The sequence below is a fragment of the Melanostigma gelatinosum genome (assembly GCF_949748355.1).
Source record: "Melanostigma gelatinosum genome assembly, chromosome: 5".
Taxonomy (NCBI): Eukaryota; Metazoa; Chordata; class Actinopteri; order Perciformes; family Zoarcidae; genus Melanostigma; species Melanostigma gelatinosum.
Genome location: NC_136638.1, coordinates 11,497,962 through 11,516,717, shown reverse-complemented (window position 1 = coordinate 11,516,717; position 18,756 = coordinate 11,497,962). Strand labels below are relative to the sequence as shown.

The following is an 18,756-nucleotide window of genomic DNA, read 5'->3' as shown; positions in this document are numbered from 1 at the left end:
TGAGGGGGCAGGCCCCCCATCATCGATCACTCCGCTGTGACTGTCCCTTTAAGAAAATGCACTTGCAGCCATTTTCTGCTCTTTGTGTGGGGTGGATTAGCTCTCTGGGTTGGAGCGGGGCGAAACTAGAGCATCAATCGGCACAGAAGAAGAAGAAGAAGAGAAGAAAAAGAAGAAGAAAAAAAAAGAAACATTGGATCACCGTCGCACACCGCGACACCGTCCGCCCGTCTCTGGATCTCGCCGGCCGGACATGCAATTTACAGGTATGTGGCAAATGTAGCGATGGATGGAGCCGCAGCGCTAAAGATGAACGGGGCTGGTGATGTGCGCTCGGTAGTGATGATGGCTGGAGACACTACAGGGCTGGGTTTTTTTCCTCGCACCGTGCATCCTTCCCGTTACTTATCCGTCCGTGCACAAACCCGATATTCAGCCCGATCGCTGTTAAATCGCCGCCGCGTGACCCGGATTGAACGTCCCCCGTTTTTTTTTTTTTCTCCCCTCCGCGGATTATTCTGACACATGAATGGGATCCCCGTTAGCTAACGTCGGCATCGTAGCTCACACTGAGATGGGTGGGGTGAGGAGAGCTCTTTTTTTCCTGTGTAGCAAGTGCGCTGATGAAAGATGGATCACGGAAAAAAAGCTGCGATTGTATGACCCGATAACGGCGTTGGATTTTTTATTATTATCTCCGCACAGAGGAACGAGATGCCCGCTATGATGAGGAGAGAGAGGAGTGAATATGATGCTTCATCCGGATCGATTTCACAACACCGCTTTCACTCCATTTCATCATGTATCGCCCTTTTTTCTCTCTCTCTTTCTCTCTTCCCCCCCCCCCCCTTATCGCCTCCCCTTGACCCATCGGCCAGCAGGGTACACACACACACACACACACACACACACACACACACACACACACACACACACACACACACACACACACACCATGGCAATGCATCGGAGACGGTTTCACAGCCATCATGACAGGCAGGCCTGTTACTGGGTGCACAAATGACAGGAGCACCTACTTCCGTTTCTCACACACACACACACACACGCACACACACACACACACACACATGTGTAAGCACTGTCCTGCTGCCATCTAATGAATGCAGCACTCCGTTTCGATCCCGTGATTATCATCTATATCCATCCAGTGGACTTTGAGTAGAAACATGAACGTGCTGCTGCTGTTGCAGACTCGCCGAGTTGTAAATCTGTATGCCAGCCCCCCTCGCCAACACGCAGTGATGTAACGACTCGCTGTGGATGCTTTGCTGCTGCTGATACTGATCCATAGTGAATTAAATCCCCAGTATTAATTGCAGTCATTGCTTATTGTACAGTCCAAAACCACATGAGCATCGGAGGAGAGACAGACGCGCGATAGATGTGGTGTGTATATTGTAGATGCTTAGGTTATTGGTGGCTCGTGCCTTTCAGTCTTCAAGGTTTTCCCCTTCTTTGTTCATGATCAATGGATTCATTGATTAGTCGATCAGTAGGACATGATTTATTGTAAATCGAGCAAACGTGCCCAAGTAATTCACGAGCTCCAGGTTCCCGAATGTGAGTATTTCCCCCTTTTCTGTTTGTATGTGATTGTAAATAGAAGGTCTTTGGGTTTCGGACTGCTGGTCGGACAAAGCTCAAGACGTTTGGAGACTTCGTCTTGAGCTCTGAGATGGACATTTTGTGTCAATCGATCATGAAAATAAGCATTCGTTTCAGCCCTATGATTTGGCTATTGGCATTTGTCATCGTAGCCCTGTGTTTATTTACCATATTACGAGCATCAATGTATTTATTACCTCGTGAGCAGCCGTTAGCAGCTGAGGATGCTGCTGCTGCTGTTTTCAGTTGAGCAAATTGAGAGACAAAGACAGAAAGACAAAGGCCTGCAGACATGAATAACCGACCAACCAAGAAAGAAAAGAGAAGTAGAGGAGACAGATATGATGAACAGAAACCATTTGTCTGTCACCAATCACAAGTTCCAGTATGACCCTGCACGCTGTCATATTTACCACAAATCTACAGAAAAAGGTTCTTGTCTCACCGTCCTCCCTGTCCTCCCGCTCGGTCACGTGAGCCAGGCTAGTGTTTTGTTTCCCCCCCCCCCTCAATGCATGTTTGTGTGTGATGTTCATTGTTGTTTTGTTCTTCAAGTGGAGCGTGACATCACGGGGGTCATGAGACGACGGCAAAATGACAATCGGCCCGTCGAATGCAGGACGGGGGGACGCACTGTGGACCGCACAGATGCTGCTGGAACACACACATGTGACCAGTGTTTACACTGTGTGTGTGTGTGTGTGATCATGATATATATATATATATATATATATATATATATATATATATATATATATATATTACAGAACTAGCATTTAGGGGGAGATCCCTGTGAGTGGTGTGACCCTGGAGTTGACACACTTTCTCTCAGACGAGACGTATGACACACGCACACACTCCTCGCAGCACATACCGGTCTAGCTTTTTCCTTCTACACAACGCTGCTCTTTGCTGTTTCGATGCTTCTCCTACTCTGCCTCGTTGCCCATTCTTCTTTTTAGGTGTAATATTTTCAGCACTTCCTCAAAGCCCCGTGATCCTCATGGTCTGGTGCCGTCATGGGATCTCACCCGAGCTCGTCACGTATAGTAGCTTTAGCTGAGATGCCAGATTGGCCTGGAGGGCATTTTTTTGCTGTGCATGCATACTGTGTTATGGGATGTTCAAGTGCTATTGTATGGGAACTCTGGAAAAAGAAAAATGAGTGGTGTGTGTGTGTGTGTGTGTGTGTGTGGCCTCACTTGGCCGTTCCGGTGTGAAACAGGCCCGCGGCTCGGTTACTAAGTGTCCAGAAGGGAATGAAGGGGCTCTTTGCTTTGTGAAGATGCACACACACACACACACACACACACACACACACACACACACACACACACACACACACACACACACACACACACACACACACACGCCAACTGTCGAACAGAGACGGGTACAGGGTGGGAAAGTTTATTCAGCCAACCCAGGCTTCAGTCCCCGTCTGTATTCCCGAGCACAGATGGGAGTTCAGTAGCGGCCTCACAGAACCCCTTGTAGCGAGCTGCTTGTTTCATTTTCTAGAAGCTGAACAGTTAAAAATAACCAGCGGAGTCTTCTCAAAGCATCTCGGAGGAGGGTGTGTGAATCCAGGTTGTAAAGTCGCTGCAGTGGAACGATTACAGGAAACGACAGTCTTTTAAAACAGACACAACAGCATGGATTTGATGTAAGAATCCAGTCAGCCTCTAAATTTGTTAATCTCTATGCGACCGGTCTTTTCTGTGCCAATACACGGAAGTGACGCTCGCTGAGGTTTCATTAGAAGTTCGATGACTCAGCCGTCTGTATGAATTTTGGCCTTCAAGACCGGTGGTTTACCTCATGCAAATATAACCTCCGCGTTTCGTTAAGTGTGACGGTCTGATGTGACAGGAAACTCCACCCGCCTCCTCCTCGCCCTGTGTCGTCTGTGATCATGCCAATGCGTGTGTGTGTGTGTGTGTGTGTGTGTGTGTGGGCATGGTCAACAACAATGTGTCTCGGTGGACGTGTTAGGCAGGCGACGCACTTCCACGCTGGCTACGAGAAGACACTGTCATTGTGATGGGGATCAAATTGAGAGGAAAACAAATGGAGGCATGGTCTTTGGAAAGCGGGTAATGAATATTACTCTTCGGCTTTATATTTCGACGGTTTTACACCGGCTTACTCTCTCTCTCAGATCAATGAGATTTCCAGGTCTTGGCATTTCAAGAACTATACGCTTTTGAAAAAACAGAAGAAGCCTCTAGTCAGATGAAGAGGTGAAAAAAAGGAGAGCGTGAGAGGCCTCAGAGCGAATGAGAGAGGATACAGGTGCACCACCGCACAGCCCCAACGGGGCTTCAAGAGGAAGTGGAGTCTAGACACGTCGACATAATATTGGGCGGATTTGTTGGCATTATCATTGCATCATCTGGCTATAGCTATACCTTCACTACCGATTTGATTTTCAGCCATTTACTTTTAGTGAAAAATGTAGCCGACTAGTTGACTAGTCATCTACTTCATCCATTCAGAACTGTCTCAACTCCTCCGCTCACTCGCTAATTAACTTTCATGCGTTCTTAGTTGGTACTTGCTTGTTGGTACTTGTTGGAACTGCAGACTACAAGTAGTACAAGTACCCCTGTGTGCATGCTCGGTCCCATTTCGCATCTTCTGCGTCCTTATCTCATATGCTCTCTCTCCTCTCTCCTCTCTCTCAGACTCGGGTGTTGTGTGTGAGTGACGCCTTGTTACCATGACGACCCACGTGACCCTGGAGGATGCCCTGTCCAATGTGGACCTGCTGGAGGAGCTGCCCCTCCCGGACCAGCAGCCATGCATCGAGCCCCCTCCCTCCTCCATCATGTACCAGGTACACGCTCGCGCACACACACACACACACACACACACACAAGCCGCCGATGCCCGCCAGCGTCCCCCGGCGGTTCCGACGTCTCCAACGCACCCCCATTAACTGTTTCCTCCCTTCCTTCCTTCTCCAGGCGAACTTTGACACCAACTTTGAAGACAGGAATGCGTTCGTGACCGGCATCGCCCGTTATATAGAGCAAGCTACTGTCCACTCCAGCATGGTGAGAAACGTGCTCCAGTTTAAAAAAAACAATGTCATGACATTGTTTTCTATTTCTTCACATCTGATTGGTTGAATCAATATTTGTTTGTCTGTCTTGAATAGTTGCTGTTCCCCTTTCAGTGAACACTACACCAACTGTGGGAAGCAGCCTCACTTCCTTAAAGCGAGCCTTGTTGTTTGTCAATTGATTGTCATTTGGCTCTTTTGTTAGGGTTTGGCGAGGCCCGTGGCAGGACACACACACACACACACACACACACACACACACACACACACACACACACACACACACACACACACACACACACACACACACACACACACACACACACACACACACACACAGGCAGCCAATGGACCAGTACAACTTTTTTTCCCCTGGTGGTGAATGAATGGAGAGTGTGATTTGACTGGCAAAGAGGGGAAGTAGCACTTTATTTAACCTTATTTAATCAGGAAGCTCTATTGAGGAGATTGAAGCCGGTGGGTTTGAGGTCGCTCCTCTCTTCAGCCGGAGTAATTGAGAAATCTGTCTCACCTACTTCTGAATGAGAAGGAATGCCCCCCCCCCCCCCCCCCCCGCGCTGAAATATTTATCGAGCCCCATTCATCCATGGGATATGTGACTCGTCTGAGAAATTAGAAATATTTTGTACTGTCCAGTGCCTTAAAGGGACAGTTCATCCCAAAACCAACAACACACGTTTGGTGTGAGTTGCCTAGTTTTGGAGATATCGGCCGTAGAGACGTCTGCCTTTAAAAAAAACGAAACGGCAACATTTCTTTCCAGAAACTGAACTGTTCTTTTTAAGAATGAGATGCAGGGAATTAAAGGATTTTGCCAGTTGAACATTTCCTGTAACTGTGCATTGATTTAGTTGTATTCTGTCTGTATTATTTGGGCAGAATGAGATGCTGGAGGAAGGACATGAGTACGCTGTGATGCTTTACACTTGGAGAAGCTGCTCCAGAGCCATTCCCCAGGTAACCCCCCCCCCCCCTGCAAACAAGCTGTAATGTTGTATGAATTAGCTGAATTTAACAAGCTGTACTGCTGCTGCAAAATCAAACCGCTTGGTGGCGCCCTCTTGTGTTTGCTAGGTGAAATGCAACGAGCAGCCCAACAGAGTGGAGATCTATGAGAAAACGGTGGAGGTCTTAGAACCTGAAGTCACCAAGCTCATGAAGTTCATGTACTTCCAGGTAAGACTCGGCTGCCTGAGAGAAAAAAAAGCCGGCAATTGGGTTCATACAATGACGTCCATTTTTATTTCAGAATTTGCTTGTTTGGTGTCTTTTGGGACACAGAACGTTTATTTGTGAGTTCTAACGATCTCCCGATTTGCTCGTCTTCACAGCGTAAAGCCATAGAGCGTTTCTGTAGCGAAGTGAAGCGCCTGTGTCACGCTGAGAGGAGGAAGGACTTCGTGTCTGAGGCCTACCTGCTCACTCTGGGCAAATTTATTAACATGTTTGCGGTACTGGACGAGCTGAAGAACATGAAGTGCAGCGTCAAGAATGATCACTCTGCCTACAAAAGGTAGCGAACCATGAATGAAGGAATCCTCATGTAGAATAGTTTAGTTCGAGCCAAGTTTACGTCTCTCTCTCTCTCCTCATCTGCCTCCAGGGCTGCTCAATTCCTGAGGAAGATGGCCGACCCTCAGTCCATCCAGGAGTCCCAGAACCTCTCCATGTTTTTAGCCAACCACAACAGGATCACTCAGGTTGGTGGGCAGACTCCAGACGTGTCTTTACAACACGTGTGGTGTAAAAATGTGCGACTGTGTAAGGACACGGGAGGACGGAAGGCTGACTGTTTTAATTAGTGAGACATTTTGTATGCCGTGCTGCTGTTGTGAGGTGTTTCAAGGCTGAGTTTTCAGTGTCTTTGTGGGAAAAAATGGCCTTTAGTTTGTAATAATGCAGACTTACAGCAACATGCTAACCTGATACTCCAGACTTTCTACACAAACTGAGCTGATGACGTACATTTGTACTCTTCAAAGGTGACGTCACAGGTTGTCTGACTGAAAGTTTTCTGGAATATTGCAGAAAATAAACACAAGTTGATGATACTTACACGATTTGTTTATTTACCGACGTGTGCGAGAGAGCGGATTGTCCTGAAACCACAAGGTTGGCGGTTCGATCCCCAGTTCCTCCTGTCCGCGTGTTGAAGTGTCCTTGAGTGAGACACTGAACCCCAAGTTGCTTGAATAATCCCTTTCTGTAAATTATAAATGGGCGAACGGTTCAGCAGCTCTGAAGCACTTTCAATACATTGTGTCAACCGAGGAAACCACCGTGACTGAAAGCGACAGAAAGCGCTTCATCCCGTTTCATAGTTTTACCACTTAAAGCTGTGATGGGCACATCCGTGGGACAAGAAGAGAGGAATATTGAGACGTACACCAGACAGATATATTCATAAGTATGAGAACATTTCCGTCTGATACCAAGTAACAGGCCAGTGCAATAAGATGAGTCAGCTCATTTAATAATCACATTGCAACTCGCAACCCTACACTACACCAATACAGTGCATTGAGGTTGTGTGTCAGCTATTATACTTCATATGTAGGAGTTGTGGCGCTTGTAGGAATGATGTTATACATTTGGCCACAAGATGTCACTGTGTGCTGCGTTTGAGGCTTTGAAGCTTTTTTTCCCAGCACAAAGAGAAAGAAAGCCCCCGAAGACGTCCTCTGCCCATCACTGCTGGAGATGAATTTGTGTGACGGTGAGCTGTTGTTCGGTCTTCTGTTTTGTGTGTAGTGCCTGCAGCAACAGTTGGAGGTCATTCCTGGCTACGAGGAGCTTCTGGCCGACATCGTCAACATCTGTGTCGACTATTATGAGAACAAGATGTATTTGACGCCCAGCGAGAAACACATGCTGCTTAAGGTAAACGTACCTCTTTCCTGCTGCCAACCTAGAACGGTCACCGGTGTGATCTTTAGCCGGCTAAACGTCCCCAAACCACCTCTCTCTCTGTGTGGCAGGTGATGGGCTTTGGTCTGTACCTGATGGATGGGAACGTGAGTAACATCTACAAACTGGATGCCAAAAAGAGGATCAACCTGAGCAAGATTGACAAGTTCTTCAAAGTGAGGCTTTTGCTGATTCAGCATCTCTTTCATCCAGCGGTGTGTTTGTGTGCGTGACTTGAGTGTGAGACTTTTTATTTTTTTTTCTGTGTTTTTCAGCTTCAAGTGGTGCCACTGTTCGGAGACATGCAGATAGAGCTGTCCCGCTACATTGAGACAAGTGCCCACTACGAAGAAAACAAGTCCAAGTAAGAGGACATGTCTAGCCATCTATATATATGTATATGTATATATATATACGTAGTGTGCAGAAATGCTGTCGAGCACAAAACCAGCCGTCCCTGACCAACCGCCGCCATCTGCTCCCGCCCGCCTCCACCTTTTTCCATTTTTGTGCCCAGGTGGACGTGCACCCAGAGCAGCATCTCGCCACAGTACAACCTGTGCGAGCAGATGGTGCAGATCAGGGAGGACCACATCCGCTTCATCTCGGAGCTGGCGCGCTACAGCAACAGCGAAGTGGTGACGGGCTCGGGCCTGGACAGCCAGAAGTCCGACGAGGAGTACAGAGAGCTGTTTGACCTCGCGCTGAGGGGTCTGCAACTGCTGTCCAAGTGGAGCACGCACGTGATGGAAGTTGTGAGTCAAAGCGAGGGGGTCGATTTTGTGTTTGGGGGGAAAAAAACCCACTTGTGCAGCAGTCAATATGCCTGGGGCTTTAGGTATGAAAAGTTTTGCGGGTTTTTTTGAAATTGATGGTTTATTTATAGCTCTCCCTGTCTATTTCAGTACTCTTGGAAGCTGGTCCATCCCACGGATAAGTTCTGTAACAAGGACTGTCCAGGCACAGCGGAGGAGTACGAACGAGCCACGCGATACAATTACACCAGTGAGGAGAAATTTGCCCTGGTGGAGGTCATTGCTATGATCAAAGGGCTGCAGGTAAAACACCGGTGACCCCCGGTGTTATTTAGTCCGGAAATTGTCACACGAGAAGCTGTGCACCAAACATCTTTGATGTCGTCCATTGTTCACCTGAAATAAATATCTTTGACATTTTGGGAAATGCACTTATTTTCATTCTAGCTCGGGGTTGAATGAGAAGATCAAAAGCACACTCGTGTGTGCCCGTTGAATATGAAGCAAGAGCCGGAAGCCGGATAGCTTAGCTTAGCATAAAGACTGAAAACAGGGGGAAAGTGTTAGCCTGGCTCTATCTATTCTTTGATTCTTCATTTTCCGAGAAGGAGTTAATTAATTAATAAAGGTGTGTACAGTATATATCAGCATTTTAACTAGGTAATGGAACCACATGAGACACACATTATTATTCAGAGCTGAGTGGTCTGGAGGGCGTCTTTAACAGACGGATATCAGAGTGGGATTGGGCTTCTCGTCGAACTCTCGGCAGTAAAGTCAACATGTGTTCTTCCCAAAATGTCAAATCATTCCTTTGATACTGAGTAGCCCTCGTGACCGAGATGACGATGATGATCACGGTGCTGTGTAATGAACTGTGCAGGTTCTGATGGGCCGAATGGAGTCGGTGTTCAACCAGGCCATCAGGAATACCATCTACGCAGCGCTGCAGGACTTTGCCCAGATGACCCTCAGAGAGCCGCTGCGCCAGGCTGTACGCAAGAAGAAGAACGTCCTCATTAGGTAAACGCGCACACACACACACACACACACACGCGCACACACACGCGCACACACAATGATGATTTGATCAAAGTACATTCAACTTAATCTCCTGTGTTTTCTTTTACCCTTAAAGACCTAAAGAACTTCTATAATCCCGTTTTCTTCGTCTGTAGTGTTCTTCAGGCCATTCGTAAGACTGTGTGCGACTGGGATGGGGTGAGGGAACCCCCAAATGACCCCTGCCTGAGGGGGGAGAAGGACCCAAAAGGTGGATTTGACATCAAAGTGCCCCGCAGGGCTGTAGGACCATCCAGCACACAGGTAAGACGTGGAATGGATCAGGGTGCTTGGGGAAGGAAGAGTGTAAACGAAATGTTTCACTGAAAACATTCCCGTCTGAACTGGTATACTGGAATCACAGTAGCTGTAACGTTCACATGTGACTTACTGAATAACTCTAAATTTACTGTCTGTCCAAGGCTTTTATTCTGAAGGTTAAAAATCATTTCCACATTCCTTTTCCTCCCAAAATAGTGCAAATCCTTCTCTTGAAAAGACTCTGTACTATACGCAAAGTATAGTCAGAGTCATGTTTAATAATATGGTGGCAAATTATTAACAATGGTTGATTTCATGAGCACCCTGAAACGTGCTGCGAGGAACGTTTTCACCTCTTTACCTTTGGTCTTCCCTCTGCAGCTGTACATGGTGCGCACCATGCTGGAATCATTGATAGCAGACAAGAGCGGGTCGAAGAAGACTCTCCGCAGCAGTCTGGACGGACCCATCGTGGTGGCCATCGAAGACTTCCACAAACATTCCTTCTTCTTCACACACCTGCTCAACTTCAGCGGTGAGTAGAAGCTGTCGGCGTCGATCGCGTCGTGGAAGCAAAATAAGGTCCTATTGAAGCAGCTCTTGTCAAAATGACCTGATGTGTTGTCCAGAGGCCCTGCAGCAGTGCTGTGACCTGTCCCAGCTGTGGTTCAGAGAGTTCTTCCTGGAGCTCACCATGGGTCGCAGGATCCAGTTCCCCATTGAGATGTCCATGCCCTGGATCCTCACCGACCACATCCTGGAGACCAAGGAGCCCTCCATGATGGAGTAAGACAAGACTCCCATTGTTTGGGTTTTGTACCTTGAGAAAACGGACTGCGTTATAACCGCCATTCCCCCCCCCCCCCCCCCCCCCCCTCCTCCAGATATGTGCTGTATCCTCTCGACTTGTACAACGACAGCGGCTACTACGCTCTCACCAAGTTCAAGAAGCAGTTCCTGTATGATGAAATCGAGGCCGAGGTACGGTCTTAAGACCATCACTTGAATACATGTAGGATGCAAACGCAGCGCACCGTCATAGTGTTCCTCTTGTCCTCAGGTAAACCTCTGCTTTGACCAGTTTGTCTACAAGTTGGCCGATCAGATATTTGCCTACTACAAAGCAATGGCTGGAAGGTACAGTAGAAGGAGTGACTTCCTCTCTCTCTCTACGTTTGGAATTAGTTCCAGATATTATAGCAGTCCTCCCGAACTTCATCTAATACATCACGTGCTACGTGTTTCACAGCGTCCTCCTAGACAAGCGCTTCAGAGCGGAGTGTAAAAACTATGGCGTGATCATCCCGTACCCGCCGTCAAACCGCTACGAGACGCTGCTCAAACAGAGACACGTGCAGGTACCTCTGTCGCTCCTGTGCCTTTTTATTTTATTTGGCAGCTTATTTGTGTGTTCTACTGTATTTCTTCACCATTCCTCCTGGTTTCTTGCAGCTGCTAGGTCGCTCCATTGACCTGAACCGTCTGATCACCCAGAGGATCTCGGCGGCGATGTACAAGTCCCTGGACCATGCCATCAGCCGCTTTGAGAGCGAGGACCTCACTTCCATAGTGGTGCGACGATGCGCGCTAAACAAAGCCGAGCTTTCCCCCTTTCATATCCTCATCAGACTGTGTGTTTTCCTCCATACGAATCCTTGTATCCCTCCTCCAACAGGAGCTGGAGTGGCTGCTGGAGATCAACAGACTAACCCACCGGCTCCTGTGCAAGCACATGACCCTGGACAGCTTCGACGCCATGTTCCGCGAGGCCAACCACAATGTCTCCGCTCCCTACGGGCGAATCACGCTCCACGTCTTCTGGGAGCTCAACTTCGATTTCTTGCCCAACTACTGCTACAACGGATCCACCAACCGGTGGGTGTTGTCGGTGTACGGTCGCAGAGATACATTTTCTTGAATAGCTTGTTTGTTTGTTTAAAACCATGGTTTTCTCCTCAGCTTTGTGCGCACAGCCATTCCCTTCACCCAGGAGCCTCAAAGAGACAAGCCAGCGAACGTGCAGCCTTACTACCTGTATGGGTCCAAGGTATGGCGCCGCTGACGACTTTTGAGTTTTATCGTGCAGCAAAGATTCTTGAATTAGAATGTTGTGAACTGCTCCAGATTAACCCGGCTTCTCTTCCTCTCTTTCGCAGCCTCTGAACATTGCCTACTCCCACATATACAGCTCCTACAGGAACTTTGTCGGCCCGCCCCACTTCAAGACCATCTGCCGTCTCCTTGGTTACCAAGGCATTGCTGTGGTGATGGAGGAGCTGCTCAAGATTGTCAAGAGCCTGGTATTCGTCTTCCATTTTCCATTTCCACCCTGAAAAACATGCTCCCTTCCTCAGTTTACTGGATTCTTACTGTGATTTGTTTTTTTTTCTTTTATCTGCTGTATTTCTATTTATCTTCCGTGTCCCTTTCTTGCAGTTACAGGGCACCATCCTGCAGTACGTGAAAACCCTGATAGAAGTCATGCCCAAGATCTGCCGCCTGCCGCGCCACGAGTATGGCTCTCCAGGTGAGCTCCCAGTCTCTCCGCTGTTGGAGTGAATAAAGAGCCTGTGGAGTTATTTCACTTTATAACCTCAGTTTTTATTCTGTTCATTACTTTTCGATGCATTAGAAGGGTGGTGGATGCATTGAAGACAGACATGCATGAAGTCATTTACCTGAAACCTGAACCCCACTTGAGTCAGATTAATATTAATGCGCAACTGGGTCTGTTTTTCTTTATTTTATTTTTTTTGCTACAGTCGGCACTTCACTTCCACGCGTTTCCCATTTTAATTCTAGCTCAGTCCACCTCCTTGCCAACCGCTCTCGAATGTTGTGCCCATGCTACCTCTTTGAGCTTCGTCGGGGACTTGGAGCCATTACTGAAATAACAGATTACTTTGGAGCCGCAAGTTAAACATTTGCAGCACAGAGCCAGCCGTAGAAAATGCTGACAGCATATAAACCACGACATCAAGAAGAATCAAACAGCCGGCATTGTACAGCAGTTAGGAGGGGTGTAAAATGAGCCGACACGGTCGGGGGGGGGGAAATAGCAACTCTGCTGCAATGGTAATCAAATTTGGGATCGGTGAAATGCTTTAAAATTCCTATTTCAAAAGCGTAAAAGAAGCTCTACTTTTCTGCCGACTTACTTTGCGTCTCGGTGTCTTTCCTCACCTGCTCTGTGCGATTTTGGCTGGAGGTGTGTGCGTGCAGAGCAGAGCGAGGTCGGATGGGATGTCCTTTACGAGGAGCGCTCAGTCATCTGTAGATTACTGATGTTCTGTACACTCATTTCTGTTTCCTGGCTTACTGCCTGTGATCTCACTGTCCTCAGTTCACGTTCTTCCCGCCTCGGGGCCCTGATGCTCGGACCGAATGTTGGGTCAGGGGTAGACCCGCTGACTTCCCACAGATTCATCCTGGTAGCGATAGATTATCAATGACATAATGAGGTATCAGCGGCCGCTTACTGCTCGGCTGCAGGTTTGACTTTAGAGATCAAAAGAAAAAAAGGAGGTTCAACAATCGATTTTTCTTTTCTTTTTTTTTTTTTACAAAAATGTGAATTTAACGAGGTGTCATGGCTGTTTCTGCCATCGCAGGTATCTTGGAGTTCTTCCACCATCAGCTCAAGGATATCATTGAATATGCAGAGCTGAAGACAGATGTCTTCCAGAGCTTACGGGAGGTGGGAAATGCCATCCTCTTCTGCCTGCTCATCGAGCAAGCTCTGGTAAGCCATTTCCTTTAGTTTCCACTTCCCTTCTTACTATGTGTCACCGTATGAAACCCCTGACCCTATATCTTATCTTTCTTTGTTGTTTTGACATGCTGTATCTGTATTATTAATCCTTTATTACTCTGCTTTCCCAACCTTCCCAGTGTTGGTCCCTCTGTGGTCCTATGCTCAGTGCTCAGGGTCCGCTACTGTGTTGCTGTCTTGACTGCCATGTTTTTCTGCGGGTGACCAAAAACCCTGGGTGCCTGGAGGTTTCTGCCCAATTTACGATGTTGATTCACATCCAAAATCAAATAAGACGGACAGAACCTTCCAGGCCCCCGGTCCTGGTGGCCCCTAATATGTGTGCTGTTTCATGGTTTTTTTCTGAAATGCAACTCTATTTTTCATTACACGCTGGCAACTCCCACAGGTGGTAAGGATTTAGGTTTTATCTTAAAATAACACAGAGTCGGAATGTCTTTTTCTCTTCTATCTCTTAATTGGTTTGGGCTGCTGTGTTTCTGTTTCTTCTTCTTCTACAATGTTAGTTCGGCACAAACGGTTTCACCTCCAACCAGCCATGGAAGCAAAGAGACATTTTTACTGAATGAAGTGAAAATACTATTTTTAAAGGACAATAAGTGTATGTATTTAAAGAAAATCTTCTAAGTCCTTGTCTTCCATGGAAGAGGTGATCAAATACAGCATTTCTGGTTGGTTGTTGATACGGTCTTGTGCTAAACTCTGCACTTCTTCCTCCTTACACTCTTCTGGTTCTGGGTGTTTGTGCTCTACCTAACACTACTCAGCTGTCACTCTCTTTACCATTTCTGTGTGTGTGTGTGTGTGTGTGTGTGTGTGTGTGTGTGTGTGTGTGTGTGTGTGTGTGTGTGTGTGTGTGTGTGTGTGTGTGTGTGTGTGTGTGTGTGTGTGTGTGTGTGTGTGTGTGACTTTTCTTTTTTGATCTGTGCATGGCTCTTTTTTCATTCATCACCCCTTCGTTTCAAGATAGTTTCAAGGTGCTGCTTCTCTGCATTTCGTTTGATTTGTAGCATGTTGTCTTGAATAACTCACCAACTGTCATCATGACAACCACCCAGATAATCCAGAATGACCTCACATAGCTAGAACACCACTAACACACTGACATTTTACCCAGAAGCCTTTGAGTTTATTAAGATAGATGTAAACTTCTCTTGCTGCTGAAGCAGATCAGATGGGATGTTGTGAGAAATGTATAATCCTGCGTTCACCATGGCTTGATTAACAAACGCACACTCATTCTGTTACCTCGTCTCCTTCTCTGCACAGCAAGCTGACAACAGTGTTGAGTAATCCCTCAGAATATGGAGCTCATGGCAGAGTTCTTCGAACTTTAAACATTTACAATATGCTTTAAAAGCTGTCATTCTTTCAGATCGATCATTTTGAGTATTTGGGGGTGGGTTCTTTACAATCAACATTGCCTTATGGTTACCTGCATGCTCTGAGGGTGTCCATAAAGCAGAGTGGGTGGTGCTCTTTGAATTAAAATGACCCTTTTCTTGTGTTGTGCTTCAATTTTAGTCCCAGGAGGAAGTGTGTGACCTGCTTCATGCCGCCCCCTTCCAGAACATTCTGCCCAGAGTCTACATCAAAGGTATGCAAAAGGTTTGCAACCACTAAATGCAAGGAAGATGGGTAAAAAAACCAATATATTACTCGTCCTATCGCTGCCTGCCCGTTGATTTATCTGTCATTTTTGTACAGCGTCTACATGTCCCTCCTTGTGTTTGTGTGTTCTATAGAGGGAGAGCGTCTGGAGGTGAGGATGAAAAGGCTGGAAGCCAAGTACGCCCCTCTCCACCTTGTGCCTCTAATTGAGAGGTTGGGAACCCCACAGGTGAGTTCAACACCACTCTGCCGTTAAGAAGGCAGACAAGACGTGATCCTTTTGTATCATACCTGATGCCTCCTCTTAAAATGTCACTACTAACGATGGCAATGAAGTATCACGGCTGTTTCTTGTCACCAGCAAATCGCCATTGCCCGTGAGGGGGACCTGCTGACCAAAGAGCGTCTGTGCTGCGGCCTTTCCATGTTCGAGGTCATCCTGACGCGCATCCGCAGCTTCTTGCAGGACGGGGTGTGGCGCGGGCCTCCGCCCACCAACGGCGTGATGCACGTCGACGAGTGTATGGAGTTGCACCGCCTGTGGAGCGCCATGCAGTTTGTCTACTGCATCCCTGTGGGCACGCACGAGTTCACGGCGGAGTAAGTGGCACCCAGCTGGTTTGACTGCATTTGGAGTGTTTTTTATTTTGTTGTTGTCTTTTTCAGAGCACATCTGCAGCCAAACATGATGCATGTTGGTATACAATTAGTCTGTTTAAAAAAAAAAATTATATTTGACCCTGACTTTATTGTAGTTTTAAATTTTTATTCAGTAAAAATGGCAGAAATCTGGCAGAAAAAAAAAAAAAAATTCCATTGGAAAAGTTTTGACTCTTACCTTTGGTGTACTAGTTGAGATGTAAAGAAAGAGAAGATGTCGTGAACTTTTTCAGTACACCTTGATGTTCCTCCTGCTCCTTCTGCCGTGGTCAAAGCATTCATCATGCTGCCACTCATGACATGGCTCTACTTCACAAAGAGGAAAAAGAAATCAAATAAAAACGGAGTGAAGTTACATTTTTGTTCACATTGTCAACCCTTTCCCCTTTCACCATCAGCAGCTGATAAAAACAGAAGGTAGACTTCAGAAGAAATGAGACACTGTTGCACAGTTAATATTGTCACAACTTCTCAACTAGTATTTGATTTTGCCGACACTTCTTAAATTTGTCAGTTGCCTCGCTTTAATGGGAAAACAACTCGTGTGTTTTCTACGTGCCTTGCTCATCAGGCAGTGCTTCGGCGACGGGCTGAACTGGGCCGGCTGTGCCATCATTGTGCTGTTGGGACAGCAGCGTCGTTTTGACCTCTTTGACTTCTGCTACCATCTGCTCAAAGTCCAAAGACAGGACGGCAAGGATGAGATCATCAAGAATGTGGTGGGTAAACTTTTAACCGCTACGTTTACTCACACTGCTTAATATTGTCCGACTTATTCCTTTTTCTGTCGTTTTTTCTTTTCTTTTTCTTCTTGACAGCCCCTGAAGAAGATGGCCGACCGCATTAGGAAGTACCAGATCCTCAACAATGAGATCTTTGCCATCCTCAACAAGTACATGAAGGCGGTGGAGACGGACAGTTCCACTGTGGAGCACGTTCGCTGTTTCCAGCCTCCTATACACCAATCCCTGGCTACCACCTGTTGAAATACACTCTTCACACACACACACACGCACACACAAAACACATAGCTGTGAGTCAAATTTCTGCCTCTCCCTGGGCTTGTAGAGGTGTAGATTACCACGATGGCTCCACACTGGCTTTGAGAATCCAAAGACCGATCCTCTCAAACTGTTCCTCTATCTCAAACGTGGCTGTCTTTGAATCCTTGAAGCATTAACCCTTAGAAGTGGACCAGGCCAGAGGCGGAAGTGTATATTCACACCTTTTTTCTTTTTTATTTCACTATCTGTGTGGCTCTCACTCAGACTCATGCATGCCTCCTCTTATTCCTTCCGCTGCACACCTGTGGATCGGACCACTGACACAAATGCCAAAACAGTATCTCCATCACATGATCCGAAAGCCCGGCCGCTGGGACTCATAAAGGCCTTTACGAATTTCCAATCGAGCTGAGACAAAAGTAAATCTAATAATGTTTAAATCAAAGACTAAATAATGCGAGAAAATAGCAAATTTTCGAAGTTATATAAAGATATTTTAACATGGTGCTCTTCAGTGCTTCGACAGCTACTAATCGTACTACCGCAGACATCAGTACGCCCTGTGCTACCATTACGCGTGTCCTCTATTGCGACCCGAACCTGTTTATCGTGATACATTGCGAACTCTTCACTCATTTGTATGATAATCGGGTCTGCCCTTGTTCATGGTCCACAGTGTCTATCACCATGATGCATTTAAATCCTTCTTCACCCGCTTGCTTTCAAAGGAATGAAGCTACATCGCATTCTTGATTTGCTTTTATTTATCTCTCCCCCACACACCTGTTTTTTTTTTTTGCTTCCTTCTGACACATTTTAATTCTGTACAAGTTCCGCTGTAAATTTCACTGTTGAACTCAGTGAAGTGTTGAGTGTTGTAATTGTTTTTGTTTTTAATTGTTAATATTTTAATTTACACATCCGTGGTATACTTGCCTCTCTACTACTGGCTGGAAACCTCATCGACTGTATTTTCTTTCTCTCTTTTGTCTGTCGGAAAGATTTTTTATATTCTGAACATGAATACAGGGGTATTATTTACAATTTAGGAAAGACTCCTCATCTGGGTAAATGTGTTGACTTTTTCAAGAGCGAAAAAGATTCGAAAATACCTCTAGGTTGTATAAAGACAGTGCTGTACTAGATTAACCTGTTCTGAGTGTGAATGGATGATGTTGGTCTAGCAGACATATTAAATACTCTGCACATAAAGGAAAGCAACATAACTAAAATGTCAGTTATAATTAAAGGGCAGTTTATTAAATAAAGTCAGTATTTACTGTTGTTGGACTTTTGCTTTAGATTTAGCAGTGTCATCAAAACATGCTAAATTTGTCCCTATTTTCTTTTTCATATGAAGGAAAACAAACTAATTATTAAGAAGCAACCCTCCACAAACTGCCCTGTGGTCTTTTTCTGCTCTGTTTAGAATGAACAAACTTTCTTTTGTAACTCGAGTGTCTTTTTATCATATTTATTCAACTCTGACGTATTGTTCATTTAAAGGTTAATCTAGTTCAAATGAAGGTACCAATGTATCATCTCAAAACCTTAGCATGGCAAGTGTAATTTATTGTCATCAATGGCTCCATTTGTGACATGAGGCTTTGTTTATGATATTGTTGTACAAGTGACCATGTTTTCAAGTACAAAAAAGTGGAGAAAAAGAATATAAAGTGTACAACAATGGTCCTGCAAAGGATTTGGAATTATGTTGTATTTCCATGAAATAAAAAAATGTTTCACTGAAAAAAGGAAGTTGTATTTGCTTGTCAAAGGGTTTTACTTTTCAGTGCTCCCCACTCAGTATCCAAGCAGTATAATGGCTCGACATTGGAGCGCAAGAAATATTTCGTATCCCTGCAGGATAAGCGTTATGGATAATAATGATTGGATGGATCGTATAAATACTACAAACACTGTATCAGGTATTAGACGGTTTAGATGGGATAGAAGTAGGTGCTTTACTTATTACGAGCAACGGGACTGATGGTGAAAGTGTATTACATA

General features: G+C 46.0%; 1 protein-coding gene across 1 annotated transcript; it reads left to right on the top strand.

Annotated features, from left to right (window-relative positions):
* The first annotated feature begins 82 nt into the window (after positions 1-82).
* cyfip2 (cytoplasmic FMR1 interacting protein 2) lies at positions 83-18,435 on the top strand. Its single transcript, XM_079268577.1, has 30 exons — positions 83-266; positions 4,314-4,465; positions 4,596-4,685; positions 5,594-5,671; positions 5,789-5,890; positions 6,046-6,227; positions 6,318-6,414; positions 7,466-7,594; positions 7,693-7,797; positions 7,897-7,985; positions 8,139-8,376; positions 8,527-8,679; positions 9,260-9,399; positions 9,555-9,702; positions 10,081-10,234; positions 10,329-10,485; positions 10,584-10,680; positions 10,760-10,836; positions 10,949-11,057; positions 11,152-11,271; positions 11,375-11,574; positions 11,659-11,746; positions 11,856-11,999; positions 12,136-12,226; positions 13,311-13,441; positions 14,996-15,068; positions 15,217-15,311; positions 15,444-15,682; positions 16,314-16,461; positions 16,561-18,435. Exons 2-30 carry the CDS (start codon positions 4,349-4,351, stop codon positions 16,726-16,728), a joined length of 3,759 nt encoding a protein of 1,252 aa, XP_079124703.1. The 5' UTR covers positions 83-266; positions 4,314-4,348; the 3' UTR covers positions 16,729-18,435.
* Positions 18,436-18,756: the final 321 nt, after the last annotated feature.